Raw genomic sequence first — 21679 nt, 5'->3', positions numbered from 1 at the left:
TTTGATAGCCCATTTATAATGATATGAGATTTATTTCATTATAATGACGAACCCTGTTGCAAGTCAATGACCTCTTCAGTTGTCTATTGGACAGAAATAAGTATATGAAAGCATAGGCTCATCTCAGAACTATGAGAGAAGTGAATTCATACTGACAACACCTCATACGCACAATATGGAAACAAGTTGTTTGAACTATTACCAGATTCATAATCAGAGATTCATACATTTGGTTAAGTGTATTTTACAAAATGTGCAAGTTCACAAAACAAATACCACTTCACAAGCATACAAATTACAATGGATTTACATTTTGTTTGCTTTGGTAAGGCTCACTTTTAAACATATAGTTTAGACTTCTGGTTAAAAGATGCTGCAGTTGAACAGAGTACTGTAACTGTTTCTTTGGGGCAGATCTCACTGCTTGTCCATGGGCATCAGAGCAAGCACTTTACATTTTCACTACTAAACAATATCATTTGTATCGCCTAATAGTAAAAGTGACAAGTAGCATGTAGTCCCCAATAGGTACAAATAATGTAATTCCTTTTACAGGATAAGTAAGTGGCTTTATTGCAGTCGTGTTGTGCAGATGATCAGATCTCTAAAAGACAATTTAATTACACTTCTCCAGGCGTTGTGAGATCTGAGCAACATGACTGCAATGAAGATGACCTGGAATGTGCCCCATGGTTTTTAGTGCAGTGTTCTAAGAACAATCAATCCAGATGAAAATAACCCTTCAAATGTGTGTGCTCATTAAAATATATTTCATTTAAACTTAACAGAATTGATCACAAAATGATGATCTGGATTTAATGTTCTGAAAAACCATCCCCAGCACCTGTTCTCACATTTGGGACCCAGCTAACACTTTTTAGTTCCCACATCGTTGTGGGGAAGTTATTTTCCAAATAACCGAAGGAAAACCTTAAGGGAACGTTACATGAACTCTCTGTGCCAGCTAGGGAGTCTCTCATTCAGCCTCTCTTGTCTGAAGGACCAGTCCCAGATCAGTCCAGGTACTTCTCAGCACGGAGGATCTGGCAGTACATCAGCAGGGAGAAAATCAGGGCCAGGATCTGAAACGACAAGAGAATGTATTTGAGTTATACAAATGGTGACCTATATTTCACAAAACCGGGTTAAGTGAATTGTTTGCCAGATACGTTTCCTAAATGATTAGATTTTTTTTAAATTCAATATTTGTAGCTCATGTTTCGTAGTTCATCGATTTTAGATATGTTACAACACTCAATATTCTCAATAACCCAGATTCCAGTGGTGTAAAGTACTTTAAGTAAAAATACTTAGTTTTTTGGGGTATCTGTACTTTACTACACATTTTTGACTACTTTTACTTTTACTCCACCACATTCCTAAATATTTTTTTTTTACTCATTTTCCCTGACAGAAAAATACTTGTTACATTTAGAATGCTCATGCAGGACAGAATTATGGCACCTATCAATATAACGCTTTGTCATCCCTACTGTCTGATCTAGCGGACTCACAAAACACAACTACTGTGTAAATGATGTCTGAGTGTTGGAGTGTGCCTCTTTCTGTCCGTAATTAAAAATATGAAAATAGTGCTGTCTAGTTTGCTTAATATAAGGAATTTGATGTATAGCATTTACTTTTACTCAAGTGTGACAATTTAGTACTTTTTCTCCCACTGCACTTAAGTACATTTAAAACCAGATACTTTTACTCAAGTAGTATTTTACTAGGTAACTTTCACTCTTACTGGAGTTATTTTCTGTTAATGTATCTTTACTTTTACTCAAGTATGACACTTCAGTACGTTTTCCACCACTGCAAGATTCAAGCTTTCTTTATAAACATGCAAGTATATCTGGCTGTTTATCAAATTTAGTTGACTAACAATGATCCTGCATGGTGGAATACAACCCTGGCTCATTGAATGTGATTAATTGACTGATCTATTAATATGTTGTAATTACCTGGACAATACCAATGCAGACTCCAAACACCAGGACAGAGAGGATGTTGTCCAGGAGCCACTGTCTGGCCTTCTGATAACACGGCTGAGAGAGGGAAGAGGAAAACGCGGGAAGAGAGAAGGACAAAGGGGAAGGAGGAGAGGGAAACGTGAGAGTAAATGGGGAAGAGAAAAGGGCAAAGGAGCAGTAGGGGGGGGGGGTGGGGGACAAAGAGGGAGATGGAGGTTGGGTAGGGGGGGAAGAAGAGTGGAGGACAGATGTTAGAGAGAAGCAGAGCAACATGTTGATGAGAATTGGGTGTTGTAAGAATGCATTTGAGAAAATAAATTGTATTGTCACAGTCAGGTTCATTCTTTACATTCTTGTAAGTGTGAGCACACATGCAGATCTGGACTCTGTTAGCAAGATATGTAGGCAGCTGGGAAATGTCTTGTGCGCAGGCTGTTGAACCTTGACTCCCCAGACTCTCCCTCCCCGTCCCCCCCTACATTTGAGAAGTGGTCTGACCTCGATCCATCTTTCAACACATTGGTCCATCCCACCGGAGCAGCAGGAAACGGGGAGCGTTCCATTGATCACGGGGTACCAATCTGTTTTGTTGGTGACGCCGCAGCACTTGAACTAAGAAACAAGTATTGCATATTTGTTATCTCTGTTGGTCTCTGACTCTGTCAGATCGTTGTTTGTTTTTCTGAAAATGTGCCTCTAAAAATGTGTCCCTGGATCAGCAACTACACAGCCCCTCAGACTCACTGATACTGTATGTACATTTCTAGCCAACAAAGGAGATTTAAAGCGATAGTGCCAGCCAGATGTTGGCCCTTTTTTTTTGTTTACTTATGCAGAGTCAGATGAACTCATGGATGCTATTTTTATGTGTCTGTCCAGTATGAAGGAAGGTATCTTCGCGAGCCAATGCTAACTAATGTTCGCGCAATGGCTGGAAGTCTACTGGAACAGCTACAGTAGCATGCTGACTCTGGTTAAGTAAGGGCCCTTTAAAGGGTCAATCTGCAATTGCTACATCCATATTTGGATATATACAGTGGGGAGAACAAGTATTTGACACACTGCTGATTTTACAGGTTTTCCTACTTACAAAGCATGTTGAGGTCTGTAATTTTTTTTATCATAGGTACACTTCAACTGTGAGAGACGGAATCTAAAACAAAAATCCAGAAAATTACATTGTATGATTTTTAAGTAATTCATTTGCATGTTATTGTATGACATAAGTACTTGATACATCAGAAAAGCAGAACTTAATATTTGGTACAGAAACCTTTGTTTGCAATTACAGAGATCATACGTTTCCTGTAGTTCTTGACCAGGTTTGCACACACTGCAGCAGGGATTTTGGCCCACTCCTCCATACAGACCTTCTCCAGATCCTTCAGGTTTCGGGGCTGTCGCTGGGCAATATGGACTTTCAGCTCCCTCCAAAGATTTTCTATTGGGTTCAGGTCTGGAGACTGGCTAGGCCACTCCAGGACCTTGAGATGCAAATTACGGAGCCACTCCTTAGTTGCCCTGGCTGTGTGTTTCGGGTCGTTGTCATGCTGGAAGACCCAGCCACGACCCATCTTCAATGCTCTTACTGAGGGAAGGAGGTTGTTGGCCAAGATCTCACGATACATGGCCCCATCCATCCTCCCCTCAATACGGTGCAGTCGTCCTGTCCCCTTTGCAGAAAAGCATCCCCAAAGAATGATGTTTCCACCTCCATGCTTCACGGTTGAGATGGTGTTCTTGGGGTTATACTCATCCTTCTTCTTCCTCCAAACACGGCGAGTGGAGTTTAGACCAAAAAGCTCTAGTTTTGTCTCATCAGACCACATGACCTTCTCCCATTCCTCCTCTGGATCATCCAGATGGTCATTGGCAAACTTCAGACGGGCCTGGACATGCGCTGGCTTGAGCAGGGGGACCTTGCGTGCGCTGCAGGATTTTAATCCATGACGGCGTAGTGTGTTACTAATGGTTTTCTTTGAGACTGTGGTCCCAGCTCTCTTCAGGTCATTGACCAGGTCCTGCCGTGTAGTTCTGGGCTGATCCCTCACCTTCCTCATGATCATTGATGCCCCACGAGGTGAGATCTTGCATGGAGCCCCAGACCGAAGGTGATTGACCGTCATCTTGAACTTCTTCCATTTTCTAATAATTGCGCCAACAGTTGTTGCCTTCTCACCAAGCTGCTTGCCTATTGTCCTGTAGCCCATCCCAGCCTTGTGCAGGTCTACAATTTTATCCCTGATGTGCTTACACAGCTCTCTGGTCTTGGCCATTGTGGAGAGGTTGGAGTCTGTTTGATTGAGTGTGTGGACAGGTGTCTTTTATACAGGTAACGAGTTCAAACAGGTGCAGTTAATACAGGTAATGAGTGGAGAACAGGGGGGCTTCTTAAAGAAAAACTAACAGGTCTGTGAGAGCCGGAATTCTTACTGATTGGTAGGTGATCAAATACTTATGTCATGCAATAAAATGCAAATTAATTACTTAAAAATCATACAATGTGATTTTCTGGATTTTTGTTTTAGATTCCGTCTCTTTGTAAGTAGGGAAACCTGCAAAATCGGCAGTGTATCAAATACTTGTTCTCCCCACTGTATATATATATATATGAATGATATGTAGCCATTGATTCTTAAAGAATATAACTTATAAATCCCTCATGAGCTTAGTTCAACTGTCTTACCACACCAGAACCACCCCAAAAATAAGCTTGTTTTACTCCAATGTTTGTAAACAAAGTAAAACAATGGATGGTCAGTTCCGAGGTGTATACAACGAAGCAGGTTGAAGGAGTTAGGAGGTAGCTTAGGTCAACTTTGAGTTCAACTAGGTTTTACCGGTCATACGAACGTGGCTCATCTTTTAGCCAAGCACATTTCTATGGCAACGAATCCTTCAGAACTCACGGCTAACTCCACTTACCCAGAATGAAATGACTGAGCCTCGAGTTGAGGGCCATATCCCTCCCTCTGGCAAAGATTGCATCATCCCCTTCTTTGGACGAAGTCGACTGGTTAAATATTTTATTAATCAAAAGTTTTTTGTGTGTAAAATGTTTTGGTTAAAATATCAAATTACACATTTAGTAATGACAGAATGCAACTTCACGCAATGTAACACTTTTGTATGACTTAATAACTATTGATAGAATAGGACTTAACTATTGATAGGAGTGGGGGGAAATGGAGTTGATAAGCACACCAACGACTGTATTAACGATAAGTAATACAATAACTGCACTTCTAAAAGCCTATTTCACACTGCTGAATTTGCATTTTGCATTCTGGATTCATTTTGGTTTCAGCACAATTGAAAATGTGGCACTGACTCGCCCATGGATTGACGTTTCAGCATTGTCATAATGAAAAGTCTGGTGTTCGGCTAGCCATGTGTGACATGCACGCGCAGTTACAAGCCTGCTAGAGTTAGCTACAGCCGGCCGAGCAATATCCACTGTTGTAGTATAGATGAAGCCTGAGCTGGAATGTGAAGCTAACTGAAGCTGGTTAGCTTAGAAAACTCAGAGTAGATCTAACGGGCTTTGTAGGATACCGCTCTGGCATCCATGGCTCTATGAATTTGAGAGTGGGTACGTTTCTCCAGCCCATCATTCAGCTTTTTCCTGAAATGAGAGGGGACAGGGCCGGATTACAGAACGGGCATGCAGGGCACACGCCCCGGGTCCCAGACCTCCAGTTGGCCCACATTTTGGTTTTTTTTGGGGCCCACCTGGAGGTTGGGGTCCCCTAGATAGCATATGATAGCAACATGTGTAGAATTCCAGGAAATTAAGCTGTACAACTGCACCATTTTTTCTGTCTCATGGTAAAATGTGAACAAAAGCATGAGATGGCCCACTGGGCACGCACTGGTTGAATCAAGCTTGTTTCCACGTCATTTCAATGAAATTACGTTGAACCAACATGGAATAGATGTTGAATTGAAGTCTGTGCCCAGTGGAGAGCTATAAAACAGCAAACGTGTACAATTGCAGGAAGTTTGCTTTAAAACTGCAACATTTTATCTTAGCCTCAAGACAAAATGTGTAGAATAGCATTATAAAACTGCAAATGTTTCTCTCTGCACCATGCCAAAATGTGTTGAATTGCAGGAAGTTAGCTGATTTCCAAAAAACAAAAACTGCGAATTGGCCCATTAATGATGTAGGCCGGGATCGCCTACACCCGCATAGCTGGGCTGCATGCACTACATTAAACATAATAGAATGTTAAATTGAACGTATACTGTGCTGTACTGTACGACCAGTTGAAAAACAGGGAGGGGTTGGGTTCTGACTTCAAAACGCACCTCTGCCTTTTAAATACGTCAGCCATTGCTTCAAGCCACACACCGGCACACCCACCGAACAACGCAAACGTACCTCAATGTCTGTTCAAGAACATTTTGGGGAAACGTGTCATTCAGTACAAGCTGTTCCACAACGTAGCAAACATTCAAGTGAACTGGACGCACCCCTGGTGTTTTGGCGATGTCGGATGTGTAACTGCATTAGTGCTGTCAAATCAGTAAGCGTCTGCTCGTGTAGTTGTCACGAAGCCACACCCGTCCCACTCACATTAGAAGTTCAAAACGAGAAATAATGACACATTGAAAATCATTTAACGAAATAAGGATTTCTATCGGTCTAAAGCGACTCAGTGCATCCCATGGCAGTGTACGCAATAGCCTACCGTACCGGGCTGCTTGTGGATTTGACAGCTGTAAATGCAGTTCCACCTCCTACATCGCCAAATCAATTGAACACCTTCCTAATATTGAGTTACACCCCCCCAGGTCTTGAAATCATTTCACCGGGATGCTGGCCCATGTTGACTCCAATACTTCCCACAGTTGTGTCAAATTGGCTAGATGACCATTCTTGATACACATGGCAAACTTTTGAGTGTGAAAAACCCAGCAGCATTGCAGTTCTTGACACAAACCGGTGCGCCTGGCAACTACTACCATACCCCGTTCAAAGGCACTTAAATATTTTCTTGCATCATTCATCCTCTGAATGGCACACATACAAGGCTTAAAAATATTCCTTTAACCTGTCTCCTCCCCTTTCGATTCCCCGGGTCAGTCTATGTCATGGAACGAGCAGGTGTTATTAATGTTTGTATGATCAGTAAGTCCTTACTATCATCGTCAGTCAGTTTAAGTGATTTATCACTAAATCCACACTGAACAGACACAAGCACCATATAAGGTAACAGACTAGAGATTGGTGGGTTTCCCCTAACCCCCATCCCCCCTCTACCATTTTCTGCACATTGTCCCATGACTTCTTCAGTCCTTCGTCTGTCATGTAATTCTTCATCCCCTCCTTTAACTCATCCTGCGCTTTCGTGTCCAGCTGAGAGAGAGAGAGAGAGAGAGAGAGAGAGAGAGAGAGAGAGAGAGAGAGAGAGAGAGAGAGAGAGAGAGAGAGAGAGAGAGAGAGAGAGAGAGAGAGAGAGACTTTTTTGACTTTTTGTCTTTCTTTATTGAAACATTCTCATTTCATTTAAAACTCACCCCCCCCCTAAAATAAAAAAACAAAAAAATATCCTGTACTGCATACATGTACCATACTCACCTTTCCATCTACCACATGATACAAACCACCATCACCATACACAAAAACAATACCCTCTCCTACAACCGTATATCCAAAACATCTTCCCCAGCAATACAGACAGCCCCCCCAACACACCATATCTCCTCAAACATCTCCACACATTTGATCAGTTTATAGAACTCAAACTCAACCCTAAGGCGCGCAGAGACCATCCCATTAAACAGTAGTAAAGGGTCTGTTATCCCCCCAACTTTGACCCTGTTTCTCCTTGTTAGCCAAATAGCTAATTTTGCCTGAGCAAACAGAAAATTCAACAAAACACATTTTTCTTTCTCCTTACTCGAATACCTGTATCCCATTATAAACATCCCAACAGCAAAAACCACCCCCAACCTGTCACACAGACATTCCAGCAGAGACATTAAAGGCATTAACCTGGTGCACACAGAAAACACATGAATCACAGTTTCTTTCATTTGACAGAAAGGACACCCCTGCCCAATTCCCGGATCAACCCGTGCCAACCAGCTGTTAGTGGCCAGGGCTCCATGAAGAACCCTCCACTGGAGGTCCCCTGACCTCTTTGGTACTGGGGGTTTGTAGAGCGCCCTCCATCTAAAACCCACCATACTCTCCGCCCCACATACCCCCTGCCACTGATGTGCCTTCACTCCTGTTAGGCTTCTAATGTTCCTAACCTTAACGCAGAGGTTGTAGATGGCTTTACCTCCCACCCCCTCAAACTCCCCCAGGCTCGGAGTGTTAAAATCTAACAAGTCCTCCAGACCCCCTTGCCAGTCTCCAGTCTCTGCCGTCACCTGCAGTGGCGGAAACATTGGTGGCCCCTCTCCCTTTGGCCTCTCAAACACCCCCCTTACCGGCTCAGACAGTGCCTCCTGGACCTCCTCCAGGAATCTCTCCAGCAGCCTAAGAGACGTTATTCCTGTTTGTTGCGCCAAGACCTCCGGGGTTTTCCACCCCTCCTCTCCCAGCAGTCTCAGGTCACCTAGCCTTTGTAAACCCCCTGCCATCAGTTGCCTCTGCAGGGTGGCCGACTGAACCGATCTCAAAGGGATGGCTGGGTTGTGGAAAATAGGCTCCTCCCACACCCACTGCCCAGGCTCCACACCCCCTTCTCGTGTGGGCCTTAGCAGCTGCCAGGCCCTCAGCACCGCAGAGTAAAACTCTGAGAGACCTGCTGTACTCAGCCTCTCCAGCTTCATGAGGAACAGCTGCCGGTCCAACCCTAATCCGCCAGCTCTCCTCAGCAGCGCGCATGCTGGTTCCCTCCAGCCAACATCAGTATGGTACAGCAGTCTCTGCACCGCCTTTAGCCGGAAAGCAGCCATCCTGCTCTCCAGTTCCACCAGGCCCTGTCCTCCTTCGTGGACGGTCATGTACAACACTGCTGCCTTCAGCCAGTGATGGCCCGACCAAAAGAAGTCCACCAGCTTGCGTTGCAGGTCTGCAAGCAGACCGGCGGGGGGGTTGAGGACAGCCAGTTTATGCCACAAGGAAGATGCCACCAGGTTGTTGATTATCAGCACCCTCCCTCTATATGACACTTGGGACAGGAGCCACCTCCACCTGGCCAGTCTTGACACCACTGCCTGTGACAGCCCCTCCCAGTTCTTGCTGACCCACCTCTCCGAGCCCAGGTACACCCCCAACACTTTAAGCCCTTCACAACCCCACTGCAAACCCCCTGGAAGCAGAGGAGGAGCCCTATCCCCCCATGCCCCACATAACAGAGCTTTGCTCTTTCCCCAGTTTACCTTAGCTGATGAAGCTCCCTCGTACACCTTCAGACTGGTCTCTAGTTCCTGCATATCTTGCCCATCCCTGACCATCACAGAAACATCATCTGCATATGCTGAGACTGCTATTCCTGTCACCACCTCCATGCCTGTCCAGCACACTCCCCGCATTCTCCTGCGTAGCAGTCCTAAAAAAGGCTCAATGGCTAGTGTGTACAGCTGCCCAGATAGAGGGCATCCTTGTCTAATGCCCCGTCTCACCCAGACAGGCCTACTGAGCGCCCCTCCCACCTTAACCATACATGACGCCCCAGCATACAACAGCTTCACACAGTTCACAAAGCTCTTCCCAAACCCAAACACAGACATCACATTAAACAGATACTCATGATCCACTCTATCAAAAGCCTTCTCTTGATCTAAAGAGACCAGTCCAAAGTTCACATTAGAACCTCTCGACAAGTTCAACATGTCCCTAATCAAGAACAAGTTGTCCGTGATTGAGCGTCCCGGTACACAATATGTCTGGTCCTTGTGTATTATAGAGTCCAGATGGGACTTCAGTCTGTTAGAGAGGACCTTGGCAAATATCTTATAGTCCGCACAGAGTAATGCCACAGGCCTCCAGTTCTTAAGTTCACACAAGTCCCCTTTTTTGGGCAGGAGAGTCAGTGCCGCCCGACGGCAGCTCATCGGCAACTCTCCTACCTCGACGCATTCACGCAACACGCAAAAGAAATCCTGTCCAATAGTTCCCCAGAATTTTTTGTAAAACTCCACTGGAAGTCCATCGACCCCGGGTGCACGACCGGGGGACATCTGGGTTACGGCCTCTGCCAGTTCATGTGACAACAGAGGAATGTCCATTTCATCCCTCTGTGCCCGAGAGAGCTTAGGGAGTCCTGCGAACAAGACCTGAGCACACATAGGATCACACATTTCTGCCCTATACAATTCAGTATAAAACTCCACAGTCCGCTCTCGCATCTCCCCCACCACAGAGGTCACCCGCCCATCAGACAGCCGTAGACAATGCATACCCTTGGCTTCACTGCTCTGTCTTTCCAAACCAAAGAAGAAGGAGCTGGGAGCATCCATCTCCTTGAGCATGGAGAACCTAGCTCTTACAAGTGCTCCCTTTGCTTTAACCTGGAAAAAACTACCCAGGTCCCTACGTAATTCGGCTAAGTTAGCCTGGAGGCCTACATTGCCTTGCCCCACCATCTCTACCTCCATCTCACTAATACACCGCTCTAGTTCCCCCAATACTCTCCTAGCCTCTGAGGATGAGAGAGCTGTGTACTGTTGACAGAAAAGCCGAATTTGCACTTTCCCCACATCCCACCATTGACTCAGAGACTCATACTCCTCTCTTCGCTGCCCCCATCTTTCCCAAAAAGTCTGGAAACCTGAGCAAAAAGTGGCATCTTGTAAGAGCTTTACATTGAACTTCCAATAAGATGCCTGCCGGGGCCCTGGTGAAATAGACAGCCGAGCCATGGTTATGTGGTGATCCGAAAACCCCACTGGGAGAATGGTAGCACCCAGCAGCCTATTGCTCTGATTCCTGGACATGTAAAAACGATCAAGTCGAGCTGCACTCACCCTAGCCCCAAAAACCTTCACCCACGTATACTGTCTTGTGTTTGGATGTTTAGTTCTCCAAACATCCACTAGGTCAAACTGATTAAAGATGTCCCTTAACACTCCCACTGACACTGAATGAGGCTCTTCCCCATTTCTGTCTTTTGTAAAATCCATTGTACAGTTCCAGTCACCTCCGATCACCAGCGTCTCCTCAGGCGCTACTTGTGAGAGTTCCTGTCTAAGACTCCCAAATAGAACCCCTCTTTCTCTCCCTGTGTTAGGCGCATACACATTTATAAAGACAAAACCCATGTTGTTAATCTCTGCTTTAACAACAAGCAACCTGCCCCTACACACCTCCTTTGAGGAGCAAATTTTTACAGCCAGACCCGGTGCAAAAAGGACTGCCACCCCTGCACTAAGATTTGTCCCATGGCTCAACACACTTGCCCCTTTCCACCAGAGCCCCCAATCAACTTCATTCACCACATCACTATGCGTCTCCTGCAGAAACAACACCTGTACTTTCTTTTGTTTTACATATTCACCCAACACACTCCTCTTTCCCGCATCTCTGGCACCATTTATATTAAGCGAGCCTACCCAAAGAGTCTCCATAAGAAGTGGGAGAAAAGCCAGCAGAGAAATAGACCAATAGGAAAGCTCAAAAAGCCCCAGTGTCAGTAAGAAATTAAACATTTAAACAGTGTCTGAAGGTAAACCTTTACGCACTGTTGTGACCCACTTCCTCAACCTAAACCGTTTCTTGGGTGAGAGGACACCATGCCCCTCATTTCTCATAGCATGTTGTACTGATCTTACAAACTTTCTAGAATCAGGAAAAAAAGCCTCAAGATTAACTTTTTTCCCCTTAGTCTCATTCAGGAACCTTGTCAGTTCTCTCAACGTGTACTTAGACCCTTCTGGTTGACTGGCTGTCAGCTCCGGGCCAATTGAAGAGGAGTCTGAAAAAAATAACTCCTCATCCTCTTCCTCAGACTCACTTTCCTCCTCTTCTCTATCTCCCACCCTGACCACCTGCTCTTTCTCTCTGGTTAGGGCCTCACCCACAGCAACAGGCAACATTTCCATGGTGCCTTTGTCCACACCCTTTTTCCTTTTCCGCTTGACACCCTCCTCCTCCCCCCCTAATCTCTTACACTTCCCCACTATACTCTCCTCATCCACTAGAATAACCTGACTAGACCCAGTATCATCTACACCACCCTCCATAGCATGACTCGGCCCAGCATCATCTGCACCACCCTCCATAGCATGACTCGGCCCAGCATCATCTACACCACCCTCCATAGCATGACTTGGGCCAGCCTCAGCTACCCCACCATCCATAGCTTGACTAGACTCAGCCTCTGCTATACCACCATCCATAGCCTGCCTAGACCCAGCACCCTCTACACCACCCTCCATAGCATAACTAGGCCCAGCCTCAGCTACCCCACCATCTCTAGCCTGACTAGACCCAGCCTGTGCTTCCCCACCATCTCTAGCCTGACTAGACCCAGCCTCTGCTTCTCCACCATCTCTAGCCTGACTAGACCCAGCCTCCACTACCCTACCATCTCTAGCCTGACTAGGCCCAGCCTCATCTACACCACCATCTCTAGACTGACTAGGCCCAGCCTCTGCTGTCTGCATCTCCTTACCCCCTGCATTTTGACCTCGATTTCCCCCATTTGCGCTTGTATCCTCACCTTGTCTACGGCCTTTATGTGGGCACGCAAAGCTCTTGTGCCCCAAATCCCCACATTCAAAACACCGTAGACTATCTGTGCTGGCAAAACCTGCATAGAGCCCCTCCCCATGCCTCACTTTAAAATGCACATTTAGCTGTTGCTCGTTGTTGTTCAGAAACATAAACACTTGCCTCCGGAACGAAACAACGTGTTTAACGGCATCTGCCTGAAACCCTGCTGACAGTACACGGAAACCGCTAGCAAACTTACCAAAACGACTCAGCTCTTTCCTAATTTGATCATCCGTGATAAACGGAGGCAAATTTGCCACTACAACTCTTGTTGAAGGGGTAGAGAGAGGTGAAATTGACACCAACACATCCCTTACAAATATTCCGCTAGCAATTAGCCTACCGACCAAATTAGCCCTTTTCATGAACACAACCACAGCTTTGTTCATTCTAGAAGCAGAATGTATAAACTCAGCTCCTACCTGTTCACCGACCGCGAGCAGAACCTCCTCCACCTTAACTCCGTTCTCAGGAACACACCTGAATCCATGCTGTATAGACAGCGTCTCCTCCGCGCTAGGCTGAGAAGCCATTGCGCACACTACACCTTCCAACCCCCAGGAAAGTTACTCTGTCCTCTTCCACCCTAACTTTGAAAAAAAAACTTTGGATACCGCCAAAAACAAATATTGCATTAACCCTCCACCATAGAAAAAAACATGTAAAGAAAAGAATCAAGAAAGTTAGTTAGGATAGAGCTTTCCACACCAAACACTCAGACTCCAAAAACACCCAGCATGCACCGAGAGAGAGAGAGAGAGAGAGAGAGAGAGAGAGAGAGAGAGAGAGAGAGAGAGAGAGAGAGAGAGAGAGAGAGAGAGAGAGAGAGAGAGAGAGAGAGAGAGAGAGAGAGAGAGAGAGAGAGAGAGAGAGGGGAAGTGTGGGCCTTGATATACTTGCAGCATATGAGACAGATATAGGGGATAATGTAGATGTACAGAAGGCTTCTATAATGTAGACTGTACCACCCCTTTGTCTTCTGTATCGGTATATAATTTTTTTTTTAAACACTGGTTGTTAATTTAGTGGTAATATGGTGGTAAAATTTTGGGGTTGGGGTTGTTAAACATCAGTGGGTGAAACTGGATCTTTATGAGTGGCCAGGAGGATGGTAGACTGGACTCACCTCTTTGTGAAAGATATGGAGGACCAGGGTTAGAGTCACCTCTGTCAACACCAGGAGCAAAAGGATTACAAAGAACTGTGGGGAGGGAGAGAGAGAGAGGGATGGGAAAGAGAGAGAGATGGGAGAGAGGGATGGGTTAGATATGTAATCCTTTGGACCTGTGCGTGTGTGTGGTTTTGTGTGTTGTGCTAAGTTGACTTGTAAAGGTATTTAACATGGTTGAGGTGGACCCATGTTTTGTGATGTCATGGGGACTCACCGTCATCAGCAGGCAGCGCTGCTCCTTCAGGGCACCAAGGCAACCCAGGAAGCCTGTCACCATGGTGACGCCTCCAGCGACCAGAAGTAGGTTTGCTGCGGAGAGTGAGGGAAAAGACAGCGGGAGGGAGGAGAACTCGGACTGGGTGAATGATAGCCACACTCCCACTCCAAACAAGCCACACCCTCCCAGCTACAGAGGAGACAGGAGACACAAAAGGTGACTTACGGTGAATCTCAATACGTATAGTGGTAGTTTATTCCTAAATCAAAGTTTGAACCATGTTTTTAGTCCTCAAAAGTAATCTATTTGTCGGACAAACTTAGATTTCCGAGTGAACTGTCAGAAGTAGTTGCCTCCATAGTTAGAAGATAGGACATGGGAAAGGAAGCAAGTTTATGCATTGGGACTCACCCTGCCTTTTGTGACTGGTCCCAGATCTGTATGTGTTTACATGTGTAAAAGCACTTACAGATGGGACAAGGCTACCCTGTGTTATAAGTTGTGCATTTTAAAAGCTAAAGCAGAGCAAAATCATCAATGCTGCCTGCTTGACCTACATAAGTAGACATTTGGCAGGAGTCTTACTGTTGAGTGTGTTTCCATATGTTCCTACCAACTAACGTATGTCCAGAGTTATTGGAGTGTCGTTTTATGTCTTGGTGCCGCCAACCAGAGGCTTTATCATGACCCTTTTTCTCTTTCTTTAACTCCATGGCCCGTTATGACTTTGCACTTTATGATATCTAGTTCAGAGTTTGTATTCACATCCTAGTGTTGTTAGCCAACACTGTACATTACGTGTGGTGCATGGTGAACTTGTTCCCCAGCCTAAGGTCAAGTTCACGTTAATCTGGGATCACAAATATATTAATTTGGGAGACAAATAAATAGACCAAACTTGAACATAATAGAAACAGGACCACAACAAAACTAGAACAAGGCCAGATTGGAATCAGACTAGTTTAAGACCAGAATTTACAATCTCTTATGGTATGTAAGTATGTAGAATGGAACAGGCCAGAACAGATCAGAACTGAGCCATAACAGGACAAGAAAAGAGCTAGAAGAACACTGTAATAGAACCACACAAACAGGACTAGACAAAGACCAGAAACAGATCAGAACTGGAATCGGAGTTTAAAAGCTCAATCTGTGATATCAAACAGCCTGACCCTCCCGCTTCGTTTGGTAATCTATATTCTTCAAGATTCAAACAATGGTTATAGCGTACTGTATATAATTTATGTAAATGACTATTAGACAGCAGAAAATCGTACAGATTGTGCCTTTAAAAAACTGAGGCATACCAAAGGACAGAGATGTGAAGGTACTGACCCAGAAGATGAGGTTGAAGACGAACATGAGGTATTTCACGCAGCACAGGCACCTCCGAGAGGCTGACATCCTGACAGAGAGAGAACAAAGTATTCTATATATTAATATTAAGTTCAAGCTAATTGGATTATAACAAGTTCAAGACAAGACTTGAGAAGTTTAATCTACTTAACTCTACTCAAGTATACCTTGGGCATACAGCACATTCGAGGTGTGATTGTGGTGGCAGATGGTTTTGTGTATTGTGGTTATTTTTATTAAGGTATTTATATGGTGTGTCTGTGGTTAGTTGTGTGTGTGGGAGGGCGGTGGGGTCTGTGCCTGTGTTGTAGTGTTCTTAGCCAACCAGTACAGTATGTATGGTGGACTTGCTCCCTAGCCTGTGTTCCTGAGTGGGTCTGATAAGTCACACAGTCACTGTGGTGGAATCTAGTGACCTGTTCCACACACAGGAAGTCAGTTTGTCAGAGCACAGGAAAGAACCTCCCTTCTCCTGCTGGACTGCTAATTGTGTGTGTGCTTGCTAATTGAGCTCATGTGGGGCGGTCGTGGAAGGTTACCATGACCAGCCACAGACAGGATGAACATGACTCATAACACGACTGGAAGTGGAGCTCATTCTAAAGGCATGCTGATGCTAGAGTGCAGAATAGTGTGGTAGAATAGACTTAAAAATACTTAGAACAGAATGAAACAGAGGAGTGCTTCCTTTGTTAATAGATGTACAATAAGAGGCGGTCTTTGAAAACGGGGGAGAATTCTTGATCAAGCAAAACGACATTGATGTTGGTAGTGTGAACAATGCCAAAGTATTTTATGCGTTTTTACTTGTCCACCACTTAGAATGGACATAAATGGAGGCAGATGTACAGAAGAAAAAAACTACTTTGGCTTAAGTTCTGCTGTAAATTATATAAAATATAAATTATTCACAGTCTTAGACAACCAAATTGTCATAAATCAATATATGCCATTACTAGGATTCATGCATACACAGTCAAGGCATACCTGTCATGGTGGAGACCTTTAACGTGTGTGTATGTGTTTTAATTAAGCCTACTGTACCTGTCTGACGGTTGGCTCCACAGGCTTGATATACAAACAAATGAGTAGAAGAATTCCAGGCTAGGGAATCCTCTTTTGTTCTCTTGAGTCTTCTTCTTTGTTGAGTTGATTTTATGTCAACTCAATAACATATGTTTGGATTCAGTCCCCTTTGTTCTGTTTTAAACGGTTCTCCAGATTAGAAAGCTACATTTGAGTTTTCCCTCTTTGTTGTCCTCCCCCTCTCGGTATGGATTGTTCTTAGGATAGAATTCCAGTTTCTTGCGCTCTCTCTTTCTTTTCCTCAATTCCTCTCTCTCTGTCCACTGTAGAATTCTTGTCAACCTTTAGATAAACTGTCCTCCCTTAAATCTTTAACTCAGTTGATACATTTAATAAGTCTATCCCTACATCTACAGTTTGTTTATCCTTTCTCCCTCTTTTCTATGACAACGCAGTTCTCTCTCTTTCTCTTCTCAATAACTTCCAGATGTGACTGTGTTGTTGCCGCTCTCTATTCTCTCTCTCTCGCTCCCCCTCCTCCCCTCATTATTTTTGCCTTCCCTCCTCCATCGCCTCTTCCTCCTCACCCCCATCCCTTTACTAACAACATATCTCTCTCTCGCCCTCCCTTCCTCTCTCACACTCATTCTCCCTCTCTCTAAACAAACATTCTCTGTCAGATTATCCTATTCAGCAGAGAGACATTTAAGGCATTCATTTGCCATAGTAGCAGATTTTTTCTCTTCCTTTTCCTCTGATTCTGTTGTATGCACCCCCCCTCCCCCCAACACACACACACACACACTTCCTCATCTTCCTGAACAAATGGTCGAGGGAGGTTGAGGGGTGTAGTGGAGTTTTGACCAGGATAAAATATAACATTTTGTCTTACGTACGTAACATGTCCTACCAAGGACATTGCCTTTACAGTGATCAATCTTAGTAAAAGTGGTTGTTGTTATATCTAGGTTTCATGTGTGATCACATCACATCAGAGGGTTTTCCCTGATTTAGTTGTTTGCCTGAAAAACTGTGTTTGATCTCTGCCTGAGGTACCTGTTGTTTTTCTGCTAGACGTTTGCAACATATGCAACTGAGCAAAACAGACCAATAGAACGGAAGACCTGTGCGTCACCACCACACCAGCTCTTTACTGCAGGTCACATAATTGAACTGTTCTCTGATCATAAAGATAGGGAAAGGGCACAACCTAGTGGCCATAATCGGCAACACATCAAATCAAAGCCTAACTTCTACTGAAGTCGAATATTCACTTAGTCTCCCAATTGACATCAATTAAGTGAACATTCAACTTCAGTGGAAGTAAAGATTCCTCCCTACGAATTGAGTGCTATTGAGTCAAGCAGTTCCAGAAATAAAGTGCATTTGCGGACAGCAAATGATTAATAAGGAAAAAGTATTCATATTCTGTCACATACAACAACTTCATTCTAGCCCATTCTCTCCACATCCTAAAACTTTATTAAACTGAAAACGGTTAAGAAAAAACACCATACAAAATACAACTGGTAAAACGTATGGCTATACACACAACCATTAGTTATGTTGATAGAACACACAATCACAGATCAATACGATGTTAAAGGCCTTTTCAGTACAACAAAAATATTAGAAACCTTTACAATTATCACCTGGGAAAAAATTTTTTTATGGAAAACTGTTCAATTTTTAAACTGCAGTGGTCAGACAGAATGACGCTCCTCCATTCTGCTCACCTCTTTCACTCTCATTTTCTTTCTTTCCATTCCCTTCTCCCCTCTCCATCTCTTTTTCACTTTCCCCCTCTCTGTTGCCCCCTCCTGTCTTTTTCTCAGAGTTAGATTTTGAAAGTGAAGGAGAATCCATTTTCTCCAGCCCCTCCTCCACTCCCTCATCAATGTACAACAGAGGCTCCTTCTCCTCCCATTTCTCCGCCTCCTTGCTCCCAGCCACTCCAACTGCCCCATCAGGCCCACCCCTCTCTCTCTCAGTCTCGTTGGCTATGAATGTGCTCAGCACCACATCTGTTCCAGCCCCCTCTCTCTTGTTGTCCTCTGGGCTCCCTCCCTCCTCCCCGCCCTCACCATCCTCCCTGTCCCCGCCCCCTAGCTTCACTGGCCCCGCCCAGGCATCTTCCTCTGCTCCTTTCTTCCGCTTGGAACTCTTCCCGTTCTGGACGCTGGACCCAAAGTACTCGGTGCGGCACTGCCTCTTTCGTCTGACGCCCAGATATATGCAGTAGAACATTCCCAGGCATATAACCCAGACCAGGAGACCGACGATGATGACCCAGAACAAGCTGAGCGGCCTTTCCTTGACCCTGCCCACCGTAGAGTCTGGATCTGTGGAGGTGTGGGTCGTAGTGGGGGTTGTGAAATGGCTGGGAGCGCTGTTGACCGATGGGGAGGCGGGTGCAGGGGTAAGTCCCTCTGTGTGGCTGGCAGTACTCTCTGAGGCAGTGTGGATAGGTTCAGGTGTAGGAAATGAGTCCTTCGTCAGACGAGGGGTGGTGTGGAGGGGCCAGACTGGGATAACAGAAGTCAGGTGGTCCTGGGATGTGGTTGGGAGATAAGAGGTGGTAGTCAGGATGTCTTGGGAGGTGATGGGTTTAGGGCCAGGTGAAGTGGTCGTATCTACAGGCCCTTCAGTGATCACAGGGGATGGTGTCATCGTCTCAGCCTCTGTAGTAGTAGTTGGTGCATCAGAGGTGGGCTCCTGACCGGTTGTGATCTCAGGGTCTGTTATTACTATAGTGAGGGCATCTATGGCAAGTACTGAAACAGAAGTTACCAGGGTGATTTCAGTGATGGGCTGTGCTGTAGTGACGGCCACAGGAGCAGTCGTTGTCTTGGTGGTGGCCTCAGGTGAAGAGGCTGCCATCGTGCCGTCGTCATTAGTAGGTGTTGCCATGCTGCTATATTCAGGTACGGTGATATTATCTTGGGCAGGGAGACTGGGCAGAGAGAGGGAGAGGAGCATAGCCCCGAGCGTCAGTCGTACCCACTCCATACTGGGCAAGAACTGAGAGGGGTCACGGAGGTCAACAGTCACTAAAAGGGTTTTGCTGACCTCTCTCAGAGGACGTTTGTCTTCCTCTCTCTGAGGTGCGTCAGCGACAGCCTTGTGGCTTGAAAGGTATTGGAGGTTTGTTGTACAAGTCTAGAGCAGAATAATGTACATCAGGTACCGGGGTTCTTGGTTTGACTACAATTGAGTGTCAGGCTTTGATCTTCACTGCTCTCGGATTGTCCCTTTCTTTCAGGCCTTGCTCTTGTTAACAATCTAAGGTTTGACTGAGTGTTAAGCATTTGAAGTGAATTGACGTAGTCAAACTTTTGTTCTCTTGCTGTCTCTCCTGGTTGCTGGGCTTGTGGTTCACTAGGGTGCACTTGTGTGCAAATAGGCCGGAAAGACACAGCCCTTCTCTTCCTCTCTCGCTCTTCCGTTTTCTCCTCCCCTGCGCTTCACTCTACTTTTCTGTGTATCAGCTGTCTATTTCAGGTGCAGGGCGAGAGATTGCAGCAATGGTGAACCAAAAAAGTCACGAGGCCTATAGAGAAAAGGACAGATTGAAGGGTAAAGGGAGAAATAGAAGAAGGAATGGAGAGGTTATTCTATGCGTACATTCCCACAAGTACTGTGTAATACATTTACCTCCTCACAGCATCCACTGTCTGGACCGCTGTAGATGTAAAATGCTTGCTTAGTGCACGCCTACAAAATTAAGGAAGTTACCAACGCTACTTCTTGTTGTTTATTCTTGTCCGTGATGTCACCATCCATTTTTATTTAATTTATAAATTAGTGTCTAAAAGCAAGTAGGCCTGTCTTAAAAATTATAAATAAAAAAAACTATGATAAAATGAAGACTTAAAGACCAATTTAAAATGAAAAAAATAACATATTTAAAGAAATTGAAAAATGTATTTAAAAGGAATTATGAAGAGATACATTAGGAGATTAGGAGGAGATTAGGAGGAGATTAGGAGGAGATACATACATTAGGATACATTAGGAGGACCCTCTTACTACAAGAGCATGTCAGTAAATGTAACACAAGCCTATGAAAGTTCCCCTGATTGTATTTTTGAAACATCTCTTTCCCTCCTTTTTCTTGCCTCCTCACAAAGTCATATTCTGTCTATTATTATCCAGATCAGTGTCTGTTAAAATCAGACATATATCAATGTGTGCCATGAGATTTTCAATCTTACTTACCCACATGTTGCTTGGAGAGAACGGTTGGGTTGAAGTTATGAATCCACCATAAAGGCATAGGTTTTAACTCCTGTACTGTGTGGATGACGTCTCCTGCACAAGTGCATGTATGAAACACCTTTCTCTCGCTCTCTTCCTCCGTCCCTCCCTTCTGTTCACTCCCTTCTTTCTCTAACCCCTCCCTTATTCTCTCTAGTTGGTTCTCTCTATCTCTTCCCCCCCAGAGTATCAAATTCTTCGTAAAACAGATTTGTTAACTACTAAAGAGAGATAGGTGGATAGGTGGGGTTGGAGAGATGCCAAGTAACTTTTAAGAGTAGCTTCATTTTGTTTACTGTGTCATGTGCTTATTTTCTTGAGGAAAAAGGAGAAGTTGGTCCTACGAAGAATCTGTGTGTGTGTTGAAATGTTTGAGCCAGGGTGTGTTTTCACAAGTGTTTGTTTGTGTGTGTGCGTGTGTGTGTGTGTGTGGGGAGCTGGCAGTCAAAGGGCGTAGGTTGTCAAAACGTGAGAATTCAAAGTAGAGAGAGTATGATGAAAATGCCATTTTATTATGTCAGTCCATGTTGTTTTCACGTCTTGGGACATTATATGTCAAACTTCAGCTGGTCAGGTATTTTCTACCGTATTTACAGCTATACATTATTGATCAAATGGCCCGATCCATTATCAATTGTGAGGTAGGCCTATAGTCGATTCCAGTTACCATGTTCACATGCACACCAACATTCCGTTATTATTTGGGATACTCAAGTATTCCTGTTTACAATAACCCAAATAAACTTGTATCCCAGTTATGAGAAACCCAGTTAAGATGCCTGGGATATGCTGATCGTAGACGGGATAATGTGGCATGCAAACGTCTTATTCCGTTCACTGTTGTTTTACATGATTTGTACAGGCTCAGTTACGCAGAGTATCATGGGTAAATTTATATTCTGTTTATACAGGGATAATCGTAAGTGGCGCGTAGACGGATAGGGCTGTCGTGCTTCAAGTGCTTAGGAAACTTTGCAGTATAATATATATATTTTTCTGTT

At 44.7% G+C, this 21679-nt stretch overlaps 2 protein-coding genes across 3 annotated transcripts; both read right to left on the bottom strand.

The window, feature by feature from the left end:
* Window positions 1–12: 12 nt before the first annotated feature.
* On the bottom strand, window positions 13–17421 carry tspan4b (tetraspanin 4b). Its single transcript, XM_071354540.1, has 8 exons — window positions 16440–17421; window positions 15375–15444; window positions 14037–14228; window positions 13778–13852; window positions 7243–7338; window positions 2475–2588; window positions 1968–2051; window positions 13–1082 (listed from the first exon to the last, which is right to left on the bottom strand). The coding sequence occupies exons 2-8, from the start codon at window positions 15441–15443 to the stop codon at window positions 1014–1016; spliced, it is 699 nt and encodes a 232-aa protein (XP_071210641.1). The 5' UTR covers window position 15444; window positions 16440–17421; the 3' UTR covers window positions 13–1013.
* Window positions 17422–17880: 459 nt separating this feature from the next.
* Window positions 17881–20789, bottom strand: LOC139544910 (leukosialin-like). Of its 2 annotated transcripts, none has more exons than XM_071352149.1 (2): window positions 20640–20789; window positions 17881–19971 (listed from the first exon to the last, which is right to left on the bottom strand). In XM_071352149.1, exon 2 carries the CDS (start codon window positions 19428–19430, stop codon window positions 18111–18113), a length of 1320 nt encoding a protein of 439 aa, XP_071208250.1. In that variant the 5' UTR covers window positions 19431–19971; window positions 20640–20789; the 3' UTR covers window positions 17881–18110. The 2 variants fall into 2 exon arrangements, with proteins under 2 accessions (XP_071208250.1, XP_071208335.1); XM_071352234.1 differs by having other exon boundaries at window positions 20644–20740.
* Window positions 20790–21679: the final 890 nt, after the last annotated feature.

This window comes from Salvelinus alpinus, chromosome 1 (assembly GCF_045679555.1).
Source record: "Salvelinus alpinus chromosome 1, SLU_Salpinus.1, whole genome shotgun sequence".
Taxonomy (NCBI): domain Eukaryota; kingdom Metazoa; phylum Chordata; class Actinopteri; order Salmoniformes; family Salmonidae; genus Salvelinus; species Salvelinus alpinus.
The sequence above is the reverse complement of the archived record's forward strand: the minus strand, read 5'-3'. Positions and strand labels throughout refer to the sequence as shown.